The 27,974-nt window shown below is 41.1% G+C and overlaps 2 protein-coding genes across 3 annotated transcripts; both read left to right on the top strand.

The window, feature by feature from the left end:
• The first annotated feature begins 17,572 nt into the window (after positions 1–17,572).
• Positions 17,573–22,036, top strand: riok2 (RIO kinase 2 (yeast)). The gene is made up of 10 exons (XM_038704159.1): positions 17,573–17,750; positions 18,151–18,289; positions 18,386–18,502; positions 19,307–19,482; positions 19,615–19,703; positions 19,819–20,010; positions 20,115–20,207; positions 20,465–20,887; positions 21,181–21,280; positions 21,578–22,036. The coding sequence occupies exons 1-10, from the start codon at positions 17,685–17,687 to the stop codon at positions 21,737–21,739; spliced, it is 1,557 nt and encodes a 518-aa protein (XP_038560087.1). The 5' UTR covers positions 17,573–17,684; the 3' UTR covers positions 21,740–22,036.
• Positions 22,037–23,112: 1,076 nt separating this feature from the next.
• LOC119892118 (protein limb expression 1-like) lies at positions 23,113–27,769 on the top strand. 2 transcript variants are annotated; one of them, XM_038704226.1, is made up of 6 exons: positions 23,113–23,310; positions 23,964–24,169; positions 25,061–25,201; positions 25,327–25,422; positions 26,432–26,509; positions 26,597–27,769. In XM_038704226.1, exons 1-6 carry the CDS (start codon positions 23,235–23,237, stop codon positions 27,059–27,061), a joined length of 1,062 nt encoding a protein of 353 aa, XP_038560154.1. In that variant the 5' UTR covers positions 23,113–23,234; the 3' UTR covers positions 27,062–27,769. The 2 variants fall into 2 exon arrangements, with proteins under 2 accessions (XP_038560154.1, XP_038560153.1); XM_038704225.1 differs by having other exon boundaries at positions 26,432–27,769.
• The last annotated feature ends 205 nt before the right edge of the window (positions 27,770–27,974 follow it).

The raw sequence follows: 27,974 nt of genomic DNA, 5'->3' as shown, positions 1-27,974 counted from the left end.
GCTCTGCCACAATTCTATTCTCCTACTCCTCCTTTCTCTTAATATTTACACACCAAATTCTAGTTTCTACTTTCACATAACACCTCTTTGTTGTTCCTTTTTATCTAAGTCTCTGTAAACACTGGTTATTTTTCTCCCCGTAGCATCCTTTTTTGTCTTTGTTCTTTCTTCCCTTATCTCTCTGCCCCCTAAGCCTGTCCCTCCTTCTGGCTTTCCCTTTGTATTCCTCCTCTTTAACACCGCCTCTCCTCTTTCTGCTCTGTCCCATTTTTCCTTTGCTTTTACTCATTTTCGCATTTGCTCATTTTCAGTACGTAATGTCATGCTGCCCTGTAACAAATGTCTTTATGTAAATGTGTGTCATGTGAGGACAGTGTGTGTGAGACAGAGAGTGACAGACTCAGGGAGAGAGGAAAAAGTTAACTGTGATCAGCACAGATGGAAGGACACCTGCTCTGTAATGGTGTTTTCAGATGCTCCCTCTGTCTTTCATGCCCTCATGCAAGCACACAAACACACACATACACACAGCTACTTCAGAGAGGCAAACCTGGGCACAACATGAAGGACTGTCCTCTTCCCATGGTGCAATGGAGGCAGAGTGACGGATGGGTTTGGGAGAAATGGGAGAGAGATAAAACGACAATATGGAGCCATGGAGGCAGGTCCAAAATGGGGGAAGAGGGGAGTAACAGACAAAGAGAGAAAGTGGAGGACAGACAGGGAGTGGTTCACACACTTGGCGAGTGAAACTACCTGCAATAAATCCAGCAGAGTGGCCTTATCTGTGTTCAGTTGTGTGTTTGCATGTGGTAAGTGTGGCCCTGTGAGGCTAAGAGGGTGCAGGTTTGTGCAGCTACAGGGCAGACAGAGAGATATGTATTTAGGCTAGGAGGCGCTCACAGTCCATCTCAAGGACTGGACCTGAAACCTGAGTTGTGATCGGATTCTTGTGGTGCTGTATTTCACAGAATCTGTTTAAATAACAGAAAAGACTCCACTTAGTTCTATAAGGAAAGATGAAAAGTGTCAATCGTGTAACATGATTTCCATTAAATCTTCAGCTAACAATGAACAGAAACAAAACCCAGTTGACACAATTTGCAAATGGACTCACTACATGGAGGCTGACCCTCCCTGTCCGATCTTAACACACATCCAAGTGTGTGTTCGACTGTTTTGTAGTGATAATACAGACGACATAGTGTGGCCTTGGACTGTGCTCACCTGAACACAATCACATGCAACAACAAATGCAACCTGGCTTTCTTTTTACAGGTTATTAACATTAACATTAAAGTAGTAGTTTGACATTTTTTGGAAATACACTTATCGTTATCGAAAAGCTTAGCATAAGATCTTAAAACAGGTAGCCTGCTTCTGTCCAAAGGGAACAAAATCCACCCTCACCGCCGGCACGTTTTTTAATCTGTACATAAACGGAAGTGTAAAAATAACACATTACAAGGGGTTGCAAGAGGTTATGTCCAGAAGTATTTCATGGAGTCCCCATTGGTTGCCGTGTAGTCACTGCTCCCTCAAAGAAATAGTCACATAGACTGCACAGAACTTGTTGTACACTTGGATCACATCATACCTTGGAGGATAACGCAACTTACATTATTGAGTTTTGGTCACTTGAATTAATGTCATCCAACCTGTGCTACTATGTGACATGATTAAGGGGTGTGTTACAAAGTGGGAGCCCAACACTAACACCATCATCAAGAAGGCCCAGCAGAGGATGTACTTCCTGTGCCAGCTCAGGGAGCTCAACCTCAAGGAGCTGCTGATCCACTTCTGCACAGCCATTGCCACAGCTTGATGTTTAAATAACTTTCCAGGACCACACATGATTTTCCAGGACATTTGACTTTTTCTCATATATTCCATATGTTTTCCACGACTGGAAAATTGGTCAAATGTATTCCAGGTTTTCCAGGATGCGTATCTGTATCTGTTTGCCCCTGTTTCCAGTCTTTACGCTAAGATACACTAAGCTAAACAGCAGCAGTCTATAGCCTCATAAGAGTGGTATCAACCTTCTCAGTTAACTCTCAGCAAAAAAGCGAATAATACTTTCCAAAATGTCAAACTATTGCTTGAAGGAAAATATGTAACAATAAGAGTTCATAGACCTAGAAGCTGTAGGCCTTTGCAGACCCAGATCAATGTGCAGATGAATATTGCTTAGTGCTTTTTTTTTGGTATCAACATGTTAATAATTAAAGTTTGCATTTAATTAAAGTGTTGAAAATATGAGGGCTTCGATCCTCAGTAAAAATGAGGAGGACTCGATGCAGTGAATTTTCGAACAATAGGTTAGTTCTCAGAAGAGACGAGGCAGTACAGCCCAGCAGGCAAACAACCAGCAAAGCCTGTTACCAGCAGTTCAAATGAGGTTCCTGACACCATGAATGTCAATGAGGAGTGTAAAACAAACAAAAAAAGTGTGTAAAACACACACAAATATAGAGGCACATGCTAAAACACACACACACACACACATACACACAGACAGAGCAAATAAACAAGAAACACATACACCCACACACAGTAATTTTGGCAACTCACAGAAATACCCATAATTACATGCACACATCACTATCTAATTTCATTCACTTATGAGCAGATTCACTATAAAATAGCCTACAGGTGTCATAAACATTTCAAACATGGAAAATTATGCAAACACCCTGCCACACACAAGCATTTCTCCTCATTCAACACACTCCTCCAGCCTCTCAGACGGAACGGTTTTCTCATCTGTGTTCCTCGATTTTACAAAAACAAACATCTTGTCAACATCGTGCACTCTCGTGTGTCCATTAACACACACCCAGACGTCTGGGGTGGGGTGGGGCTGGGGGTGGGGAGCAGACAAAAAATAGCACAGTTAATGCAGCTAAGGAAAACCAATTTCAGAAAAACACACACACACACACACACACACACACACACACACACCGACATCTCCCACATGAAAGATGGTATCAATGAACATTTTGTGCTCCCATCATCTTTCCTGACCCTCTTGGACTGTCCAGCATTGTTCCCTGCAAAACCAATCTGCTCTTATTTCATTTCATCCCAATCTGTTCCTTTGCTTGGGTGAACTGACCATAGTGTGTGTTATGTGCTTATGTGTGTGCGTGTGTGTCCGTCACACCCGGTGGGGGTCTATGTGAAGGGCCTCAGAATATGAGGTGATCAATCACATCATACTGCCTTAGATTAGAGCCACATCGATCTGGTCTCAGCTCTGACAAACAGCCTGACCCAGAATACATCCACCTGGACAGGGAGCGCACACACAAACACAGCATCTCTTCTTTCGCAGCGTTTCTGCCACACCATGTAGTACCCCCTCCCCGAAGGATACACACCACATACACACATACCAGGAATATTTACTGAGAACCGCAGTCTCACACAGAGCGGACCCTGTACAGTAAACAACCAAGGTGGGATGATTTTCCCCGTGGGTGGCTGTTAATTTGTATGCTCCTTTCACTGTCCATCTCCTGCACTGCCCCTGTCCACGAAAGCAAACACTCACTACCACAGTTTGACATTCTCGTCATTCTCAGACTTGGGAATGTCATACATATTTCTACCTGTGTGTGTGTGTGTGTGTGTGTGTGTGTTCCTTCTCTCTACATGTGCTCTTTTAATTTATTAATGCTGTGTATCGTCCCAATCAATGGTCAGTGGTGTGATGAAGGTCCTTGCCTGAGGGGAGAGAGAGCAAATGGAAAATGCTCTGAGATGTGCTGCCTTCACAGAATCATTAATTCTGAGCTCATGCCTATGTGTGTGTGTTTGTGTGTGTGTGTGTGTGTGTGTGTGTGTGTGTGTGTTGTACTTAACAAGTAATCATTAGCACTAGATATGCAGTGAGGGTGTCAGAGCGTTATCCAGGCATTGTTTGAAGATCTCTAGCTGTCTACCCTGTAGTGCAGACTGGAGAAAATCAAAGCCCTGAACATCTAAAGTATGTCTGTATAAGCGTGAGCATGTGTGTGCGTTTGTTTAGGTGTGTGTGTGTGTGTGTGTGTGTGCACAGGTGACAAGCCTTCACCCACCATCCCATTACAGAGCAGAGACCGAAATATATGCTACAATCAGGGGTTGAAACTTTTCCACCACCTGAATTTTATAATGCGAAACATATGCCAGAGAGTACATTTAATTTTTTAATTTTATTCAATTTTTGCATCTAACTAAGGCTAACTGCTTTGCAAAGTTATCGCTGTTCTTTAAAAAGGGTGAAAATGTATTTGAAACCGAATAAAAAATTTCCTCTTACAGCAGCTAAGGTGACAGCAATTAAACCACATGCACAGTGATTTTTTTTTTACTGTGATGTAGGTTTCCTTGACTGCTCTGCTACACTTTGTTGTTGCCTGCATGATCAAAACTGCTAGTCAGGCAATGAGCCGCCCACTTTCTAAGGAACGGAAAAGTTTTCAAAAAATAGTTAAATATTTTTAGAATATGTTTATTCATTTTCTTGTCGAGAGATAGATACTTGTAGAAGATTGATACCACACTCATGTCTGTACGTTAAATATGAAGCTACAGCCAGCAGGCAGTAGGCTTAGCTTAGCACAAGTCAGCAACCTCCGGATCTGAAAAGTGAAACCTTAAACCTGCATTCTTTCTAACGGCCAGCAAGGCAAAATGAACCTACTTCTCACTTGATTCATTACCTCAGTAAACACTTTCCTAATGAGTTCATTGTACCACTTGCTAGTTTCAAATCTTTTTCAATATAGCATGATGTTCATTTTGTAAATTATGGTCCAGAGTAAAATCGACTATAAAACAGGGTAGGCTATGCTTTAGGGCATGGCTACCTTGTGATTGACAAGTTGAAACCACGGCTGATGAAACCGTCAATCAGGATAGAGGCATATTAATAATAATACATTTTTATTAATAATGCACTTTACATTTCAACGAAATCTCAAAGTTCTACAGTAGCAGGGCTACTGTACAGTTCCCAAAATATAACAAAATCAACAAATAGCAATAAAACACCACAAAAATAAAGTTAAAATCATGAGTGTTGAAAGGCCTTTTGAAATAGGAATGTCTTTAGGCCCTTCTTAAAAACCTCCACAGTTTGTGGGGCCCTTAGAGTCTCTGAGAGGGCATTCCAGAGCCGTGGGGCGACTGCCTGGAAAGCCCTGTCTCTCATAGTGGAGAGTTTAATTCAATTCAATTCAATTCAATTTTATTTATATAGCGCCAAATCACAACAACAGTTATCTCACAGCGCTTTTCATAAAAGAGCAGGTCTAGACCGTACTCTGTGATGATATTTACAGAAGCCCAACAGTTCCCACAAAGAGCAAGCACTAGGCGACAGAGGCAAGGAAAAACTTCCTTTTAAGAGGCAGAAACCTCGAGCACAACCATGGCTCAGGGTGGGCGGCCATCTGCCTCAACCGGTTGGGGTGAAGGAGAGAGAGAGAGAGAGAGAGAGAGAGAGAGAGAGAGAGAGGGATGGAAGGAGAGAGAGAGGGGAGGGAGGCAGCCTACATAATATACACACACAGAGGTACAGACAGTAAAGGTGATGTTGCTATATCCTGAATGAAAAATGGTACAGATATTTATAGTAGTGTTAATGGTAACAGTCGTAATGTTAATGATTATAATAACAATAATAACAATAGGACTAGTAACAATAGTCGTTGCAGCAGAGGGTGTCGAGTAGGAACACGGGGGCAGCAGGTGACCCGCAGCCACAGATCCAGACTCCACAGCTCCAGAGCCAGAAAACCTGCAGGAAGTGATAGGAGGAGAGAGGAGAGGGACGAGAAAGCACAAGACTACCAGAAAGGGGAGAAGTTGTGTTAGTAACATACAATAATGGGATGAGGTTGCATACAGAGGGAGAGAAAGTAGAGGAGAGAGGAGCTCAGTGCATCATGGGAAATCCCCCGGCAGTCTAGGCCTATAGCAGCATAACTAAGGGATGGTTCAGGACTAACCTGAGCCAGCCCTAACTATAAGCTTTATCAGAGAGGAAAGTCTTAAGCCTACTCTTAAATGTGGAGATGGTGTCTGCCTCCTGAACCCAAACTGGAACCTGGTTCCACAGGAGAGGGGCTTGATAGCTGAACGCTCTGGCTCCTAGTCTACTTTTGGAGACTCTAGGAACCACAAGTAACCCTGCATTCTGAGAGCGCAATGCTCTGGTGGGGTAGTAAGGTACTATGAGCTCTTAATAAGATGGTGCCTGACCATTAAGAGCTTTGTAGGTAAGAAGAATGAATGAATGAATGAATGAATTAAATTCTATTCTGGATTTTACTGGAAGCCAATGCAAAGAAGCAAAGACAGGAGAAATATGATCTCTTTTCCTGGTTCCTGTCAGAACACGTGCTGCAGCATTCTGGATCAGCTGAAGAGTCTTAACAGACTTTTTCGAGCAGCCTGATAATAAGGAATTGCAGTAATCCAGCCTAGAAGTAACAAATGCATGGACTAGTTTTTCTGCATCATTTTTAGACAAGATGTTCCTGATTTTCGCAATATTACGTAGGTGAAAAAAGGCGGTCCTTGAAATTTGCTTAATGTGAGACTTAAACGACATGTCCTGATCAAAGATAACTCCAAGATTCCTCACAGTGGTGCTGGAGGCCAGGGCGATGCCAGGGGCCAGGGCGATGTTTAGTCCTTGGTTGGTGCAGGCAGTAGGTAGAGGTGGAGGAGCGGAGGTTTCGTGAGGCGGTGTGTGGGGTGAGGAGTTCACTGATGTAGGCAGGGGCAGTTCCATGTATGCACTGATGGGTGAGGAGACAGATTTTGTACTGGATTCTGTGTTGAATGGGCAGCCAGCCAGTGGAGGGATTTCAGGACCGGAGTGATATGATCGTATTTGCGCCTCCTCACAGTTCTGAATATGCTGGAGCTTTTGCAGGCTCCTGCCAGGGATCCTGACGAGGAGGGCATTAAAGTAGTCCAACCTGGAGGAGATGAAGGCATGGGCATCAACTTCTCAGCATCCGGTTGGGAGAGGGAGGGGCAGAGTTTGGCGATGTTTTTGAGGTGGAGGAAGGAGACCTTACAAAGGTGGTGGATGTGGGTGTCAAATGTGAGATTTGAGTCAAGTCTGACTCCGAGGTTTGTAACAGAGGTAGACAGGGCAATGTGATGACCAAAGATGGGTATACTGCTGAGGGAGGAGGACTGGGTTTGGTGTGGGGTACCGATCAACTGAACTCTTATTTACATTACATAACATTTAAATAGCTGTGAACTTGATATTTGAGTTACATCTGTGGTTGTGTCAAAGAGATTTGACACTTTCACAATGTGTTTTCAGTACATGAAAGTTAATTGTAACATTTTGGTTGCCTAGAAATGTCTTGTTCAGGGTTTGGTTGTACTAAAAGACACTCCAAGTAGTTGGCTGTTTGTGTTTTTTTCCGGTAAGTACATTTTGTTTCAACTAGCCAAAATTAGCATCCCAGTTAATATCCCAGTTAATGCTCAGCACTAACCAAGCTAGCTAACTCCACCCTCTGGTCCAAAAACAGTTACTTCTGGTTCCAAAAGACCAAGAGGGCGACGGCCAAAGGTAACAAAAGCCATGTACTAGCACCTCTAAAGCTCTGGATTCTGTGTTGGATCCACTAGTTAACAGGTTCCATCTTGTTTGTTAAATATGTATAAACAAGTGTAGAAATATGAAGTTGGAAGTTAATGTGTCAATTATATCAAGTTATGTCATTTCTGTTTTGATTTTCAGACTGGAGTTTGAATTACGTCTCGTACCTGATGTGTCCTGGTGAGCAACAGCTGAGCAGACCTACAGAGGGCCAACGAGTGACGTTCTTATGGAAGATTGACCAATGAGAGAGCAAGACTGATTGGAGGTGATTTACGTTCCTGACATCTTTAACCAAATTACCCGGCATCCCTTGCAGTGTGATTACTGTGATGCACAGTCTTGATGCTTGTGTGTAAACCGTGCATGTATGTGTGTGTGTGTGTGTGTGTGTGTGTGTGTGTGTGTGTGTGTGTGTGTGTGTGTGTACCAAGGCAACAGCTCATGCAGAACTGGAAGACTGATTTGGACAAAACAAGTGGGATTCAAAAGTACCAGACAGGGAAAAAAACATCTGCTTTTCAGATTTTGTGTGATAGTCTGATATCTGCTATCTCTGGCAGTTATCACAGTTACCATGCCCACTGACCTGCAGGCGAGGTTTAGACAACATGTTCAGGGTTTTATGAAGTAATCTCATTGATCGTCAGCCAAGACTGCTGTCAGGACATCCAGAAGATTTTTCCCAGCATTTGTTTGAATTTATGGAATTTAACTAGCATGTGTTTACATTTTCTACAAATGCAAAAGAACTTCACACAAAATGCCTTCCTTTCAGCAATATGAAGCCTACTACATATTGATCTACACCAGATGTAATAGGAAAATACAATAAAACTGTGTGCTGACATGCATTTGATTAGCTGACTCCCTGGTGACTACTAGTGTCATTTTCCCAAACACTAAACAAGTGGCCTAAAGATTTTGAAATGAGCAGAGAGATGTGCTCCTTTTGAAAATAATATGCAACCAAATTACATCTTGTGGTCCATTGCAAAATGTCTCTCTACTAACACCAGTACAGTTTCTATTAGAGTTAATAGGCTCATCTGACTGGAAGCCTGCATGATCCATCAGTTCATTTCAGCCACTCTACTCTCTCAGCCCTGCTCTTAAAGACAGATAGCGAAAGACTGTCTTATTTCACGCTTGCAGGAGTTAATGCCATTAAACTAGACACACAGATACACTCAAATGTGTGCACATTGAACATATACATACACATATGTGCACACACACACACATTCAAGATGTAGCTGCTATCTGATGGCCTGAATAACGGCAACCTCTGAGATAAAGAGCAGCTTTCCTGTTCGAGTGATACATAGCCATGTTCAGCCTCTAGACGAAATGTGTGTGTGATTGTGTGTGGAGGTGGTTGTATCTTTGTGTGTGAGTACACATTGGCACCTGCGCTGTGACTGATACAGGACCAATCCCTCAGTGATCCCATTACAAGGGTCTGACAAGCGAGGGTTATGTGTGTGTGTGTGTGTGTGTGTGTGTTTGTCAGTGTTCGTGTGTGTGTGTGTGATGGAGAGGATCATCTGAGAACTGCTGTTAGTTAGCAGCATTCTCTATCACTGTGGCACGTTATTATCTGGCTGGGGCCTATGTTACATAACTCATACTTGCACATACACACATGCACGTACATGTGTGTGCACAAACACACACACAAACACAGATTTGTCTTGATGTGAGGACACTGTATTGACCGAATCAGTTACTTATCCCTCATCACCACATACACTACGCAACCTTTATGATTTTAGGAGGAGTTACGTGCTGGGACTATTTCTTGGGTTAGCACAGGGACTTCCTGGAATCTCTGCTGGTTGCCTTGTAACCTCAATGTGATGACAAGACTCAAAGAAGTCACTGTGCCCGGCCCAGTAATAGTTTGAGTATGTAACTCCCTGTAAGGAACAAATCTTAAAAATAAACCTAATCAAAACCTTAAACCCAAACCTTGGAGAAGCCACTTAAAGATGTGAGGATTAGCCAAAATGGCGCTACTTTACAATATCCTCACTCTGAAGCTCAAAAACTTAAGGTAAGTGCAAGAAAAACACTTTCACACTATTTATTTACTTAATGACATTAAGTAAATAAATAAAAAATAATCATGATTTCTAACATTTTGGGGGGTTGGGCATGTGCCACTGAGACTAAAAGCAAAGTCCATCTTGCTGGTCATGCACACACAGATCCCTACAGACATTAATTAGTAGGGCTTGACCACACAATGCATTTGCAAATTAAAGTGCACACAATTTTAAAACTTTTTAGAATAGCAGTAAAACAGGATGTAGCACCATGTACACACTGTACTGCCAGCTAGTCTTTATCTTTATGCAAACCTTCCCTCACAGCACCTTGTTATTGCTGTGCAGTGCCAACCTGCCCACCTGAGAGTGGAGCACAAGTCAGCCAGTCTAGTTGGCTCAGAGACAGTTAAATAATACCTCACTTTGTGTATTGTTACACACACTCATCCACCTAAACTGCAAGAGCACAAACATATACACAAACAGTGTGATAAATATTCACAAAGCCATGGAGTTAAAATGTAGGTGTATATACTATAAAGTGATCTGTGTCCATCCATTTTATACATTTGTGCGTATATTAAACTCTCTCTGTCTTTATATCTTATATGTGGCTAATAATAGCAAAGCACCTGTATTCTTGTTGCACATCCTGCATACAGTTTGTGCCGAAACATTCTCCGAAATGCATCATATTTATGATGTGTCTAAACCTCATTGTGTGATGGTGGTGATCAGGGCTTTCTCCTCACCCACACCGCAACAATACTCTAAAAGCTAAAACTTCAGAAAGAGATAACTATTTGGTTAATTTAGGAAAATAGCATTTTGTGTGTGTGTTTGTGTGTGTGTGTGTCTGTCTGTCTCTCAAGCTGTATCAGCTGGGCTTGGAACAGTTTATGCATTCCCTCCTCATATTTCTCCTCAGGCCCATCGTTTACTTGCTGCTTGTATCGGCACCTGAGAGCAGATTATTGTTTAGGAGACTTGCAGCAGAACAGGCAGAGTAAGTAGATCTCCTCTCTTCTGCTCTGATCTAATCAAATTTGATGTTTCCAAACACACAGCAGCTGGCTAAAGGCACAGCAATGATACCCTAGGAACAAAGCCCACGCTTGTTGTTGGAGACTTAACTAAGCTTCTCCAATTCCTGCCTCAATTTAGCATTCTCTCCCTGAAGCTTAACGCTGGAGAACAACAAGAAAGCAATTTAACGGTGTGACACTATGAGTGCGTGCTTCGATGTGTATGTGTATTACCCTCAAAATGATTCAGATCGGTTTGTGGAGCAGACATCCTCTGTGGGCTGATGGGGCCAGGTCTCCCATGAACCCACTCTTCAGCAACACCATAAAGGAAATTCACAATCCAAGAGACGCTACTGACACAAACAACCCTTTAAAATAAAAATATCTTGGCCCTCTGAAAATAGTACATATCTTTTTATAAATATGCATTACATGTTCAAATATTTGCTGGTTTTGCTGGTAAGATGCCAGATAAGTTTTCTCTGCTGCATGTACGTGAAGCAGCTACATAGATGCTGGGGATCAATTTAGGATTGGGTGGTGGTAGATCTGCTACCACTTTTCAAACCTGCAAAACTGGAGGAAAACTTTGCTGAACTTTTGTTTCCCATCCCATTCTGGCAGTGAGAGTAATTACACAAATGTCGTTGACGCATACATGATGATTGCCTACTGGTGAGCTCGTGTTACAAAAATACAGAGAAATTTCCAGTTCAAAGACAATAATCTATTATTTAGGTAGGGTATATGTGATAGCTACTCCAGCCTACTCCAATTATTTTACAAATGCCAACCTATCCAAGAGCAGAAGCGCAACATCTGTGTCGTGTCTGCCCTCAGTCCCTTCTATTCTCTCAGTGCTTTTAGCAAGGAAAAGCAACAACAATGTTATCCATGTTTGTCCACGCCATCCACCATCTTTCTTTTTTTTGACTGTCATCCGTCTTCTGAACACAGATTTTTTTTTTTACAATTTCCTTTACATTTTATCTGAGCATCAGAATTGGTTATGGTTTTCCCACTACTGTTGCTCCAGAGCCATGTAGAGTGAGAGAGAGTTGTGCTATCTCCGTTCTATTTCAATTCAAGTGGCTTTAGTGGAACAACAGCATACAATACAATGTTGCCAAGGCATATTAAACCAAATTATACAATCATAATAAACAAAATAAACAATAACAAATCAACCATTCACATTTTCCAACACAGCCAAGGTAGATTAAGGAGCTCTCTGGCTCTTGGTTGCTTCCCACTTCAGCTCTGGCAAACCAATCATTGCTGGTTGACATAAAACGCATCATTACTGGTTCGCTAGTGCAGGAATATCACCACAGACACCAGATTTAAAAACTCTGGCATACCGCTGAGTATAGAGAGAGTTACCTGGCGGTTATGGTCTTAATCAGCATTGTTTGAACTCATTTGGCAAGGCCTTGAATGTAACAGAAGTTCATTTATTTGTAAAAGTTCTGCACTCCAGCTTTAAGCTTTCATGCATTATTAAAACATTATGTGTAATTTCTTCCTTCATGTCAATGAAATAATAGGGGGAAGGGCTGATAGCTTTGATACACTATGTGTACATCAATTGTACAGATCACTTCACTTCAGTCAGTACTGCAAAGCTCCTTTCATCCCTTTGACCTATCCAGCTCTCACTTTCATCTTACGCTAACGAGTGGCTCATTAATTTCTAATCAAAGGATCCTGATTTACTACAGGTCCATTGAGGATATTCAGCCCTATGTGCACAGAAGTAAATGTCTGAGGACCAGTGGGCACACATTAGGGCTAACAGAAACACACAAGGTGAAGAAGAATCTGTCCCAGAACATTTTGGCCTCTTTTTAATCAGTTGTATTAAAATCTATAGGCAATATGGAGTGATAAGAAGACTGGATAGAGAGCTTCTTTGTGTTGAAGCACGGCAAAAAGTTTCCTCGCACACATCTGGAAAGAAGATAAAATCTCACCATGTGTTAGTGAACGTGTGTGTGTGTGTGTGTGCTTGTGTGCACGGGCACGCAGGAATGGCCGTTCCGCCACGTTCCAGATAATTCCACTCACACAGACAGGTCCACACTCTCCCTCTACACTCCTGGCCCAGCTCGACTAACACACCATCGGTCACTCTGGTCTGTGCTTGTGTGTAACTGTCCAGACTCAGTGAAACAGACGACTGCGCCTGTCTGTCATAGGCTGTTTAACAAGAGATTCTGCCTTAAGGCTCTCAATCTGCAGCTGCTGAGAGCCAGTGGAGCAAACCACAAGTTTTATCAGCAAAAAACATATCCAGACTATCAGCCGAATCACTCATATCTCTACAGACTACTACCTAGACTCTAAAACATTAAAACCTAATTTAAAAGTATTCATGCTATTGTAGCAGTAGAATATTAAAAGAATTCCTACGAGAAACTGAGTTACGGGATGATATGATTTGATAATCTAATCAGAATCAGAGTTGGTCTATTATTACTGTTATCCATTTAAGATAGAGTGTTATCATGTGCTCCCATTTGCCTTCAGCATGGAATGAGGAGTTAGAAGAATAGAGACGAGGTGAATAGGAAAATATGTATGTGGTTAAAACACAGAAATGTGCGTCCAATGACTTTCATGAAGTATCCTATTAAGAATAAAAAAAAATCTTTGATAAAGACTGCAGAATAATAAGTAGCATACGGTATACTCATTGTTCATTCTTCCCATATATCTCATTGCTTTTGAAAGCATGACGGACTTGGTGTTGTCTGCTAATTTGATTGCATCTATTGAAATGGTAAATTAAATGTTATCATCATCATGCTTCAGAGTCAATAGGGGAATTGCAGTGAAGATCTTCAGCTGAACACGTCTATGATAGTTTTTGACAATATGGGACAGAGCAACATGGTGAAATAACAAATCCAGGGGTTCAGTGTTCAACACGGAACAATCAATAATACTGCCCTCTTGCACTCAACCTGACCCTGTCTGAAAAACCATGTCTGCCTGATATCACAAAGACACTTTAGTTCAGACAAAAGGCCAGGTGCAGATACAGGAGGAAGATTTTTCTGTTTTAAGCACTTGACTTAAACCAGAGATAACAATGGTCTCTGAGACAAAAGACAGCAGCTTGGCAGCTACAGCAATCCACCTGTGTCACAGTGCCATCTAGCTCCCAAATGAAGAATTGCAAAGAAATTTTTAAAGTCATTTGCCCCTAAAGTTTTTCAGTGCTACATTATACAGTGGGGTGGAGCTGTGTAAAACCTAATCCATAGGCTACTGCAATAGCCCTGTAATACATACTAACATAGTAAGTTTTCCGATGTTAAATTCTTGTAGAAGCTGTGTTAGAAACATGCTACTTTGACTCTGTGGTCATTTTGAGGGCTAGTTTGTGGTGGTGTTGTATTAGACTGCATTGTATTGTAATGTGTCACTGCCAACGCTGGCTTTCTGTAACATGTATATAAAGTAGGCTACGGATGTATATTTTACCTCCCAAGACACACCTGCTGGAGCTGTTAATGCATACAGCACACCAGAGTGACACAAGTTAACAGACAGTAGCACTGAGTGGTCATAGACACAGAAAACAAGCATGACGCAGTGCCCAGAGTGTGAATAACTGTTTGAAACAAACATTCATGAGACCTGCAGAGCACTTACAGACACACAGTGACTCACACAGAGCTCATTTTCTCACTTTCTGCACACATTTGTCTTCCGATGTTGTGGAGTAACTTGATTACTAATAAATGAGCCAAATCAATTGGAGGCTCTGCAGTAATATTACACAAAACTTGCAAAAAATGTGTGCACATGTTGTTTAGTTGCACACACACACACACATGCACACACACTAACACACACACACACACACACACACTTCAGGCCTGGCCTGTCTTTGGACGCAGGCACTTGCTAAACCACAGAATGTTAAATAAACCAATGGAGGAATTCCACTGAGTCAACACAGCCTGTGGAAGTGGAGTGCTCGCTCTACGTGTGCGTGTGTGTGTGTGTGCATGAGTGCTGGGAGCAGAACAGAGTGGTGTCTGTCACAGGGCTGTCCTGAGTAAACACACACACACACACACGCACACGCACACGCTCACACACACACACGCTCACACACGCACACGCACACACTGTTTAGAACCTACCTGCTGGTGGAATGCACAGAATCCAGCTGCTATGGCAACAGAAACCTACCAGTAAATCTCTGTTTAACTCTCTCCCTCTCTCTCTCTCATTTCATATCATTTCAGTTAGCTTTATTGCCATAAACGTTTAGGTAAACAACGTTGCCAAAGCACAAATTCACATATAAACAATAAAACAAATTTTTATATAAATAATAAACAATAAAATGACATTTAAAAAACAAAAGAAAGACAGATAAAATTACTACAAACTAAATCTTACATTGAAAAGATGGTGTGCTTTCTTTTAAACTCATATTCATCCTCAGCACTGCTTCACTGACTATAGATTTTTTTCTGTTTACTGTTTTTGTATTTGCTTTTATGGTAATGTATTTTATTTGCTACGTAGCAGAAGGGAGTTACAACTCAATTTCATTCTACAACCTGTTGTATTGTGACAAATAAATTTACCTTGTACAATTATTTAGTTTATTTATTAGTCTAGTCTAGTAGTAGAGTTTCTACTGGTTGTTCTCAGTTCGTGGCATGAGGAGATACATTTTGCTGCAATGATTTGGCATTTATGCATTTCCCTCAGTAAGTAGGGGAGTTTCTGATTATAATTTGAACTCGGGTTTTATATTTAGGACAAGAGGTGAGAAAGTGTAGCTGTCTCCATCTCTCACACACACACACATCTGACATTCAAATTTCACTGGGATGATGCAGTGTTTCCTTGTAACATCACTTTTTTATTTTTTTTATGATGCGATAGGGTTTACATTATTGTCCCGGAAGGGATACTCATATTGGACTCACAGTACTGCTGATCTATCCTGATTACAAAACTACACAATAAATCAACACACCATAAAATAAATAGTATCCAGTACTTTCACAATAAATAGCAATAGGTATAGAACATATCCAAACATCCACGCAACACACCCAAATATCGTATACACTCCACAACACATTTGGATCCACAATACTTTTTCACAGCAGACTTGTTATAGTAGCAAAAGCACAGGTATTACTAATTACTAGTTCTGTTCATGTGAGGCATGTAAGTCATGACAGTGTGGCAGTAAGCCAGCATGCACAATGCAAGGACCATGAAACTGAAGCAACTACATGGAATTCATCCAACATTAATTACATTATTGACACCTGTGATTATCCCACTGTGACTTGTGACTCTGCCTGCAGCCAACAACCCGTACTTATAAATTACAAGTAATTTATCTGTTTATTCAGTTATTTAGTTTACAAAACACACATTTTTAGTAATTTCCTTGTAATTTCATGTTGCTTACCATGAATTGGGCAGAACAGGAACCCAGCTGGAACTTACACTTATAATAGGCCTTTCTCACAGCAGACTTTGTGACTTTTTGTCATAGTAGGAAAAGCACCAGTGTTACTAATAACATTAACAATGGTTGTGTGTCAGTGAGCTAGCATGCACAATTCTAGGAGTCTGAAACTAAAGCAGCTAAATGGAGCCATCATTTTATTATTTACACCTCTGCTGTCCTACTGTGACATGTCAAAATGTCCACTGTGAAAATGTGAAAACTATTCCACTGTTAACCAGTAATTTTATCCACATTTTCTGACATATCTGGCTAGTGAAGTAGTGTTTTTGATTAAAACAGCTCTGCCCATCACAGAGGTGTTTTCAGTTAATCTGGCTGATTAGATCTCTGCTCAGGTTGCAGTTGGTTGATGCTATGTGGAGAATTACCTAATGTCACCTAAATATATGCTCTCACATAAAAGATTACATTGCCCCACCGCAACTGGTGCAACATGAAGAGAGTGAGGTACTTTAGATGTCAGTCAAGCACAGTTTAATACACACCAACACAGTACTGAGAAGAGGTCTAATCAGACAACTAGTGAAAACACCTCTGTGGGTGTACAATGGAAAGTGGCTTTAATATTTGACTGCAGCTGTTCCATACAACACAGAAATGCTTTGACGGTTTTAAAAATGTTGTGTGTTCACATTCAAAAAGTGACAAAAAAAAGTCAGTATGTAAACTAAATGACTTCATTTTTGTGGGGGGTGTTCATTAACACTGTTGTCCCATAATGTGATTAAATGGTATTGTTCACAGATGCACAACATGTATAACATGCTGGTGGTGAAACAAGAAAGGTTTTGAAAGTTGAGGAAAAGGAAAAAAAACATTATTATTACTGTAAATCTCTTGGCAGTGGCATTCCTAATACACAGATTGCTTGACATTGGTCAGTGCACATGTTGTTTTGTATTGTGGTTCTGTTAGTACACATTGGTAAGTGGATTTTATTGTAGCTATACTACAAACTGTAGGCACTGTAGAAATTAGTTTGTAGAATGACATTGGGGACAAAGCACAACAGACCTTTTTAACAGCAGGCATAGCAGGAAAGCACAGGTGGAATACATTATGGCTCCAGTAATTAATGAAATTAATCATGTGATCAGTTACACTTGTGTATGTCAAGTTAAAATGTCTATGTTGTGTTGAAAATATCTCCTGCATTTCAGCCCTTCGCCACAAGGTGATAATAAATGTTGCACTACTGCATACATGATGTTATATATATATTAATTAATATTACTGAAATCATTTTATTAATAGTCTACTCTCAGACTTTCTTAACATAGGTTGTGCAAAATAGTGTGGGTTGTGGTTGTGTTCCGGGTACACGTCTAGATGACGTCAAGCGTAAACCTGAAGTGACGCTTTCTCCGTTCCTCAACCATCCGCCTGCACGTGTGTTTACTGAAAATGCCAACAACCGAGCTTAAGAAGTAACAGTAATAATAAACAAACTAACCGGTTGAAACATGGGGAAGCTGAACGTCGTGGTGTTGAGATACTTAACTCGAGATGACTTCCGGGTCCTCACAGCAGTAAGTAGCGAGCTAACGTTAGCTGTTCTGTCCCAGCTGAGTTAGCCTGTGCTAGGCTAGCTTTGGTCGGTTTGTTATAATAATAGCAGCACAACACAGCGTGAGCTAACGTTACATCAAGTACATATATCAACCAGTGTTCTCCGCAGCTTATCAACAGTTGCTTTATTATATGTTGTGGTTGCTGTGGGTAAAATAACGTTAGTGCCTCCTACAGGACCAATAAACTGACCCTCATATGTAACAGCAGTGGAATACCTGTTCAATGTGATATCGTCAATAGAACCACAATCCCAGACCCTAGTGTTAATTTCATGTCAGTTTATCTTTCATCTCTGCAGCCGTTGTAACACTGCCAGCACTCTTCTATGTTTCTTCCTGTGCACTTCCCCTCACACAGGTTGAAATGGGGATGAAGAACCATGAGATTGTTCCAGTGAGTCTTGTATCCTCCATCGCTAGCCTCAAACACGGCGGCTGCAACAAGGTCCTCCGAGAGCTTGTCAAACACAAACTCGTGGTCTATGAACGCACAAAGAGTAAGAAAACTCTCAGGAATGCTTGCACCAGTCCTGGTAGAGATGGGACATGTAGGTTTATTTTTTTAATCTGACGTGTGTGTGTGTGTATTTCAGCTGTGCAGGGTTACAGGCTGAACTATGGAGGATATGACTACTTGGCTCTGAAGACCTTGTGCGCCAGAGAAGTGGTCATTTCTGTTGGCAACCAGATGGGTGTGGGGAAAGAGTCAGGTAAGAAAACAGTAATACATAATGTAGTCCATACCTCTCCATTTCAACATTATTTATTTAGAACATTTAGTTGTGTAACTTGAAAGAACAATAAAAAATTAATAATAAGTTATAATAAGTTATTTAGGCTACCTGTTGGAGGTGTGCTGTTTGCTGAAAGAGCCTGTCGTCTTCAGCTCTTTATCAAACAACTCACTGTGGCTGTTTCTGCTTGTATTGTTCCTCTATGCAGTATTTCAAACTGATACACTGTACAAATAGGTCCAAATATCCTCAGATGATTTTGTGTCGATTTGTTTTTATTGAAGAATAGCACTGATTATGGAGCTCCGCGAACTCGTTGACGGTAGAAAAAGGCTGATCTGAAAGTAAATACAAGAATATTGCAGAGACATTTCAGACGCCCGTGTGTTGATAAACTAGGTGGGATTTTTCTAGAGCCTCATAACGAATTTCATCAAGATTTCTTTGAATTCACAACACGACCCATTCTCAAAGTACTGACATTTGACACTAATTGATCTAATGTGAGTAAGTACTCAGTGGTACCAGAGTAATTTGGTCAGCCCCCTTAAAAGTGCAGAGTTCGGACCCAACTGTATCCATAGCCATAAAGACATCCTAAGAAGTGTTATTTAACTGTAGTGTTTCAAAAAAACATAGCTTAACTCAGCAGGAACGAACTGTGGACCGATTCCCTAGGTGTTGATGTCAATGGCATCTGTTCTCTGTCAGGTTTCCAGGCTGCTAGAAACTCATCCACTCTTGTTCATACAAATACTTATTTGTTTTCAACTCCTGTAGATATATACATCGTTGCAAGTCCAAACGGGGAGCAGTACGCTCTGAAGCTTCACAGATTGGGTCGCACCTCCTTCAGGAACTTGAAGAACAAGAGGGATTACCACAAACACAGAAAGAACATGTCCTGGCTGTACCTCTCTCGCCTTTCTGCCATGAAGGAGTTTGCCTACATGAAGGTAATGGAACGAATCACAGAAAGTATTAAGTAATGTGGAATAGAAAGAAAATGTCACCAGCAATTCACAAGATGTTCTGTAGGAATCCAGTTTTTTGTGGTGCATGTTTTGAGTCACCTCCTAATTTTTCAGGTATTGTATGATCGAGGCTTTCCAGTTCCCAAACCTGTGGACTATAACCGACATGCTGTAGTGATGGAGCTCATCAATGGATATCCACTGTATGTAAAGAAGCCATCAATCTTTCTTGCTTAATATATAACACTAGTAATAGTACATGCTTCCTACTCTTTGTTCCTTTTATTATTTGTCATTTTAATATTGTCTTTCTCTCAGGTGTCAGGTGCATGAGCTGCAGGATCCACCATCCCTATACAATGAGTTCATGGAGCTCATCGTTAAACTGGCCAATCATGGCCTGATTCATGGAGACTTTAACGAGTTCAACCTTATGTTGGATGACCAGGACCACATAACTATGATTGACTTCCCTCAAATGGTGTCCACCTCACATGCTAATGCTGAATGGTTGGTGTCTCTGTAATAAAATTGAAAATGACTGAACAGCTAAAAATGTATAAAGCAAACAAAACGATTTAACTGTTGCTCACTTTTCCAAACTTTGTTTATAGGTATTTTGACAGAGATGTGAAGTGTATCAGAGATTTCTTTGCAAAACGATACAATTACGAGAGCGAGCTCTACCCAACCTTTAAAGACATCAGGTAACTGCTCAAATGAATCAGTTTTAGTTATGATAAAACCCCTGAAGTATAATGAAAATTATGTTTTAAATACATACAGTAAACTTTTTTGTGTAACCATGGAAAAACTTCTCACATTGTCTTCTCTGTTTCTTATTTTATTTACTTTGTTCAGTATTTGTCCCAACATTTAGAAAAATGACATTTTGCATTGTTAATTGTCTTGCTTTACTACATTAATTTAAAGATATGATTTGGTGTCACTGTTATTTCTACAGGCGGACTTGCTCTCTAGATGTCGAAGTCTCAGCTAGCGGCTTCACCAGAGACCTGGAGAGAGATGGTGCATTGCTACACCCAGCTGGACCTGAGGGAGAGGAAGATGACGAGGGGGAGAGCGATGATGCAGAGGCAACAGACGAGGAAGTAGAAGAAGAAGAAGACAGCGTCAACATGGAGGAATATAAGCATGCAATGCAGGAACTCGAAGGTCTGAAAGTCAGCGACACACATGCAGACATACAAGATGAGGACAACAAGAGTGAAAAAGAGGAAGAACGAACAGAGACTGAGACAGCACCTGCTCCTAGAAGTGATGAAGAGACAGAGAAGGACTTGGAGGAAGAGTTGAATGAGGCAGAGGATGAGTGTCCAGAGCTCGCAGACCTTTCTACCTCCAACAAAGACTTCAAACCCTTCAGGTAAACACAATGGAAAGTTGAAATAATCCATTATCAAAAATAAAGCACAATTGATAAGATGATGAAGTTTGAACACTCCACCTACAGAGCAAACAAACAAATGTAGGTCTGTTAATAGGAATGCCTCTAACCTTGATAAATGACATTAAATGATTTTGAATTTGACAAAAATAAGGCATAATTTGTGTCATTGTACGCAGGGTTGTTAAAAATCACCCCAACAATGAATTTGTGCTTTGTTGAAAAATGTCTCGTAATAGCAACTGATTTTTTTTCTCTGTTTTCTCCTGCAGAGACTCAGACAGTCTTCTACACATGGCAGAACACAGTAGGAGGAGGACGGATAGTGAGGCCACAATGGGCAGCATAGGGAGCTGCTCTACCATACCACCAGTAAGTAAAACACAGACACGCACAGGGTGAAGGGGACAGTGAGCCACACTAATACAGTGCGATTACGAAATACAAACACTCTGATTAAGGTGATCACTTCAAAGGATTACAATTTGGAAATTTCACCATTTCACTGTAGCAGTCCTAATACACAGTTTTGGAGAAAAACTGGAATGTCCTGTAGATGTTGCTCAAGAGCTTTCACATAGTGTTTGCACTGAGTGTGACCTAGAGACACCATAACACAGACATTCATCTGTTGCAACCTGCTGTCGTTTTTGTTTGTGTGTGCTGCAGGAGGTAGTCCGTCAGAAGGTGCGGAAGCAGCTCAGCAAACAGCAGAAGGCAGCACAGAGGAGACGTCTACAGAAGGGAGAGGCCAACTTGGTGACCAAATCCAGGAGAGAGAACCAAAATAACATCAAGTCTAGTCTGGAGAGCGCCTCCTTCTGGGGATAAATGGAACTGCAGTGATGAACAAACAGAATTGCAACATGCTTTTTGTTTGATTAACATGCACGCTGTATGGTTCCTCTGCTCTTTTGTCTGGAGAGTTGGAAACAGGTGATAGTTGATGGAAGAATTCAGCAAGAGAGAGCGCAACTACTCAACTGTTACACGAGAGAAGAGTGATGAAACTTCTTACTACTTTTCTAATTGAACTTTAATGAACCATGATGTTCAACGTACAGTCTAATGTATATATCAACTAATTACTATAATGAAGCCGTTTGATAATAAACCATTTAAACATTGTGTGTTTTTCTCTGTTTATTCATCGCTAAACTGGCCAATCATGACCAGTTTAACATGGTTTAACGAATGAGTAAAATTAAATAGTTTTTTTTTTTTATGCACCTATGCCAAAAGTGTTTACTTGTCAAGTGAGTGCATTCTTTTTAATTGATACTCACATCAACCTCCAAGATGGCCACAAAAGAAATTTTATTTATGCTGAACTCCACTGGTTCGGAGAGCTTCAACTATTATGGTAATTTGAATAGATTGCTACCTCAACCCTCCGAGCAACCGATCAAAAAAAAGTTGAGCCTGGCACAAGTGTGTGGGAACATAAATGCGCCTGAACACGCCAATACATTCAATGTAAAAAGGTGCAGGAAATAGACCCACACCTCTTGGCTGTGTCACACTGACAAGACTTGATATGGAGTGAGGCATGACATGTAAAAGATGAGAGTTGGGAGCCAGGAAACCACTTCTTTCTCAGAATTTGGTTCAATTAAGTGTAGGAGGCTTTCAGAGTGCGGGTGAATTCGGACTTGAACAATGGCCATTCATATTGAAGAGGCTGAATGGAGCTCAGAGTCTGGCCTCCGTGGGCTTAAACTAGTGTGTGAAGTCAAAAGTATCCCACCCCCACACATCTTAGACACTACATGTTGGGTAGATCCTAGATGGTGAGGGTATTTCATAGAAAAAGCAGCACCCAGTAATGTACCAGGTTTTCTACACAACAATTCATATTATTCCTGTTTCTCAAGATGGACATTGTGCCGTTTGTGGTTCAATTTGGCAACTTTGTGCTGGTCTTTAACTTTCCGGGTCTGTTCAGGGATTAGGCAGCTGCACAGCCCGAGGGGAGGGGCTCAGCATTCCAGCTTTGCACCTCTGTGTGTGTGTGTGCATGTGTAGAAAGAGTGAGGGGCCCGTTGAGCTAATTGGCAGCGATGGTGACAAAGGTGGTCCGCTTCAAAAGAAAAACCCTGTTGAGATGTTCACACAGGAGAGGAGGAGGAGGGGAGAAATGGGGTTTAGGAGGTGGAGAAATGAAAAGAGTGGAGGGGGTTTCAGATTTTGAGTTTATTCCTTATGATGTTCCCATATCGAGCTGCAATGACGGTGGTGGTTGCTCATTTCTAGGGCCATGTGTGCTATTTTGATGACAAAAGTGGCCTGAATGTGAGGCCGCTGTGGAAGTAAACGCTGGAACAGGATGAGTAAAGTGAAAATGGAGGAGAGCATCATGTCATACCTGTCACAGAGCGAGACTGACACCAGCCCCAAAGACTGTGAGTAACTGAGAAACTTTGAGAGAAACTTCTTAGAAATGTTAGTTTCAACAGGAAATAGACACATCTTTGTTTCAGGTATAAGAATCAAACTGTTACAACTGACATCTGTGTTAACTACTGACCATACATTGATGCATTAAAAATAAAACAGGACAGCAAGTCACTGTTTTATCAAAACTTTGTTATATTTCCTGCAAAATATGCTTACAGCAAGTGACAGCCAATTTATCCCTGCTGCCAAAGACTGAGCTGAAGTGAATTGTTTGGCACACAGTGAAGGACACAGGAAAGGTTTAAACTTATTACAGGATCACAAAATGCTCGAAGGGTTACAAAATGCTGATTTTTATAAGTTATGGGGTGGTGCTTACAGCTCCTAATTCTACTTAAATAAACATTGTCTGGCTTGGATATTTAGGTTAACATTTATTCACATATTTACATATGTTCTCAGAGTGAGGCTAAAAGAAACCTTTCACTTCTGATGATAACACATAAGAGTTATCAAAATGTTTTACATATTAAAAGTCAATCACAACTGATAAATGCCCATCCATTTACACTCCAAAACTTTCTGTTCTGTTGTGGTCACGCATGTTTTCAGTACTGTCAGTCTTCATTTGACATTTGTCCTTCCTATATGTGTGCAGTGAATGTAGTTGCCATGCTCCATAACTTCTGGGAGCAGAGGCAGATGAGTCCATTAAATGGTTCCTCCAGTGAATCAGATGGTTCTGTTGGGGACGCAGCCATCCAGACAGAGAGCTTGCTGCTGTACGAGTCTGCACCTTCCCCTGGTCCACCATATGTCTGCTACGTCACCCTGCCTGGAGGAAGCTGCTTTGGCAATTTTAAGGTGTGTTTATCATCATCAGTGCTGTCTGGCATGATGTCTACACTTGCTAGTTAATCTAACATGCCTGCACTGTGTCAATGAGAACGTACACTGTTATCCTTCAAGTGCAGTTGGAAATATCACAATGATGAAGTGAGTACACATACCTGACCAAACGTAAGCTAAATGCTGGTATTTTTAAGATACATGATGAAAGTGATGTTTCTGTCTTGATGGTTAAATTGCAGAGAGAGTGGAAACTGTAAATTCACTTATTAATACAATAAAAGCACGCCATCCACTTACAGTTTGTTATTCTGTGGGAATGGCTAGTGTGGCGGTTTCAAATGAAATATTAGTTACTACACATACAGTTGGTAAGATGGTAATTGTAGTTTTTAATCTGTAAATGCTTCTCTTCATTTGGCTGCAGCAACACTAAATAGCTCTTATCTAAACTATGAAGTAAAATAGCCAAATAATCAAACTAAGTCACATTCAGAGGTAAGGGCTTTACAAGAAAAACTTGAAGGCCATTCAGTGGGAATAAACACACAATCACACACAAAAGTGTGTGTATTGAAAGGTTGTTTTAAATTGATGTTGTTCCATTTAAATTCCAAAATGCCTCTCAAAGGGCTCATTGTGACCCAGACAGCAACCCACAGCTCAGAGGAGGCATGTGATTGGTTATGTGTGAATGCCTCTAATGTCCTAATCTCATTGGTGATTTGAGTTCAGATCCCGTGATAAGCTACAATGAAGTGTAAAATCATCAAAATGGAACTAAGAGTGGGTGCCCAATTACAGAATTTGGGTCATCAGCAGACCGTCACATCTTTTCCCTCTCTTTTTGTGCTCTTTTTTTTTGACATTTTAAATCCTTCACGTTCATCATCTCCTCATCCCCAGGTGTGTGACACTCAGGCAGAGGCTCGGAGGGATGCAGCCCGTGTGGCTCTGATGAACTCGCTTGTAAACGAGCTGCCGTGTCGGCGCATCAACCCTCAGTTCATCACTCAGAGTTTGCAGCAGGCAGCCACAGACAGTGCTGTGAGTGTGAGCCAGTGCAGACACACATTAACACACCTTGTTACAAGCCAGACTATAGGAATGACACAGCAGGAGAGTGTTTAGTCCCAACATGAATGCTGACCTGCACTGTTTTCTCTCCAAAGGTCTCTATAGAAGATTCATGTGATTCAAGCACCAGTATAGGGACCTACAGTTTGCTGCTCCACTCCTACATGGGAAGGACCATGCTGGAGTTCCAGGTAAAACAAAGCTAAGGCCTAATGGCAAAATGCAGTTTTTCTTGTAACTGTGCTCATAAATCATGTGGGGTCATGTGGTAATCGTGTGAAAGATCTATTTGCTTCAAAGGCTCCAGGGTTTGTGAAGTATTACTTTGCACTAAAGGATCTTAAATAAGTGTATTTGGACCACAAATTAAAGCAGTCTCATTTTACATAATTAGGAATTATTAAGCCAGACATAACAAAAATCACAAGCACTGTTTGGTAATTCTACCCTCCATTGTTATCATTACACCCCTAGCTGTGTTTTTGCCTCTTTAGTCCCAGAGCATGGTATGCAACACCTAATATTTCTGTCTTTGTGTAAATAAGCATATGTCTGCAGACAGAGGGCTATTAGTAGGAGGAAATGGGTTCATTATCCTGCTAAAGCATGGCTCGTAGAGATGAAGAGCTTCCAAGTAATACACACACTCCCATCTGTGCGCACACGTACATACACAGACATTGAAATGTATTTATTCAAATCTCTGCACACACAGCATAAACCATATCTATGCCTCAGTCAATATAATTTCTGCACACAGTCAATGGAGGATTCATCGGACAGTTTTGTAGAGAGGCAGATGAACAAGTAGCATAGGGCAGATGTACAGCTGGAAACAGAGTAAACAGGCCAACATGGACTTCAACCCCCAGACAAAGTACGTGTCATATTTTCCATGTTTGTCTCACTGGATCAATTTCAGTTAATGTATGGACTTTCTCTGTTTAACACTAATGTCACTGACACTGTTTTATAAATCAGGGTGAAACCTACCTGCTGCATAAAGATTTACAATATCCTTTCAAACCATTCATCCACAGTTTAGGCGTGGGTTCAAGAAATATGCACATAATATGTTATCTTTGTCAGACATACGTACACAGAGCTGCATCTTTGGGTTTGTTATTGAAGTCATTACTTATGGGTTTGCACGTCTGTTTCATGCTCAACCACTTTCTCCACCTCTATTTCTCTCTATAGGAGATGATGACAGTTTTTCAGTTATTGCACTGGAACGGGACACTGAAGGCTCTGAGGGAAAGGCAGTGCTCTCGACAGGTGCAGATCTTGCCAAGAACTTTGATAAAATATCAGTATCTCTGCTGCTACATAATGATGATTGCTTATTGTCTTTCTCCCCCTCAGAGTGTGATTTCATATTACTCCCAGCGAGGACTTGATGAGTACATGCGCAGCAGCTTGGCTCTGGATTGGCTCGGGCGGGAGCAGAGGTCACCTGGGCGACTCGGGGAGGAGCTGCAGGTGGCACAGAGGGAGCTGGTGTTAGCCCGGCGCCGAGGCACAGAGCTGCGCTTCTACAAGGAGAAGACAGAGATCCTCAGCTTGGCTCTGAGTCAGGCTTGCATTCACCACACACCTGAGGCTTTCAACCAGGTGCTAAGTCACACATACAAGCTAGAACAACTTCCTTTACACACATTACGCAGCCAGGGCACAGAAATCCAGATAACCCCACCCTGCAGTCCTTCACCAACCCTCCATAAAGACACAAAGCAAACAGTCCGTCAAACCTCTGGCAAACACACACCCTCCAACAGTCCTTCAACGTGCTCACAGCAGACTTATGTGCCTTTAAATACCTTTGGATAGACTGAAGCAGAAAGCACAGGACAGACAATAAAAGTTGTCATTTGACTCTGTGAATAAGCTAAAAGTCTGCCACTCAAAATGTGATATCTCTTTGGGAGAAAAAGAAAATATCCATCATGGTCATGGTCTTTAGGTTTTGTAAGAGTTCGGTAACTGCGAGAGTTGTACAAATGTGTTAATTTGTGTATTAATAATACTCTGACCATATTAACACTCTTTTGTGACTATACATAAAGATGCATCTGTAACCACAAGAAATACAGCATTCAAATGATTTATATCAATCAGCAGGAAGTTTAGTTGAAATGTAGCAGTGACCATCTATCTATTTTTGTATGAAGAGCATTGTACTTTAATGCCTTAGTTTTTATGTATGTTCAATTAAGTAGTCTTTTTAAATGATATAGCTTACAAACTGCTTCACATACCAGCAACTCAGTCAGTACTCCTCTATGCTTCACTCTTCCTGTCTCCTTCTCTGTCTAGCATGTCATCTGTCGTTTCTACTTTCTCAATGGAAACACAGAATACCGACTTACGTGTCTGTGACATGTTGGCTGGATGCTATGAGACAGAGAGTCTGTTAGGAGTGTGACACACATTTATTTGACAAATATCAGTGAGTAGCTTTTATGTCTGTACGTATCAAGGAAATTAATAGCCTACATTTAAAGGGAAATCTTTAAGATATCATTGTACATTTTGTAAATAAATATTTGTTTGTTACTCATGACCTGCCTGTGCTTTGTTGGAAATTGTAAGGCACACAAAAGCATGATCCATTACAGAATACATGATTGAGAATGTATTAATTGTAATGTACTTAGGTAACCTATTATTTTGTGGGCTATCTTTCTTGAATGATCACCTTAGTTCAGATTGGAGTGAACAACCATGACACCAGATCACAGAA

The sequence above is a fragment of the Micropterus salmoides genome, unplaced genomic scaffold (genome assembly GCF_014851395.1).
Source record: "Micropterus salmoides isolate LMB-PRFRI ecotype aquatic unplaced genomic scaffold, ASM1485139v1 Ms_hic_scaffold_7, whole genome shotgun sequence".
NCBI lineage: Eukaryota > Metazoa > Chordata > Actinopteri > Centrarchiformes > Centrarchidae > Micropterus > Micropterus salmoides.
The sequence above is the reverse complement of the archived record's forward strand: the minus strand, read 5'-3'. Positions and strand labels throughout refer to the sequence as shown.

Bases quoted from the DNA above. Each gene is read 5' to 3' on its own strand.
- riok2 (XM_038704159.1), top strand. From the start codon at position 17,685: ATGGGGAAGCTGAACGTCGTGGTGTTGAGATACTTAACTCGAGATGAC. The intron at 19,704-19,818 runs GTATGTAAAGAA...TCTTTCTCTCAG, and splicing joins CTCATCAATGGATATCCACT to GTGTCAGGTGCATGAGCTGC. The intron at 20,888-21,180 runs GTAAACACAATG...TTTCTCCTGCAG, and splicing joins AAAGACTTCAAACCCTTCAG to AGACTCAGACAGTCTTCTAC.
- LOC119892118 (XM_038704225.1), top strand. From the start codon at position 23,235: ATGAGTAAAGTGAAAATGGAGGAGAGCATCATGTCATACCTGTCACAG. The intron at 23,311-23,963 runs GTGAGTAACTGA...ATATGTGTGCAG, and splicing joins TGACACCAGCCCCAAAGACT to TGAATGTAGTTGCCATGCTC. The intron at 24,170-25,060 runs GTGTGTTTATCA...CCTCATCCCCAG, and splicing joins GCTGCTTTGGCAATTTTAAG to GTGTGTGACACTCAGGCAGA.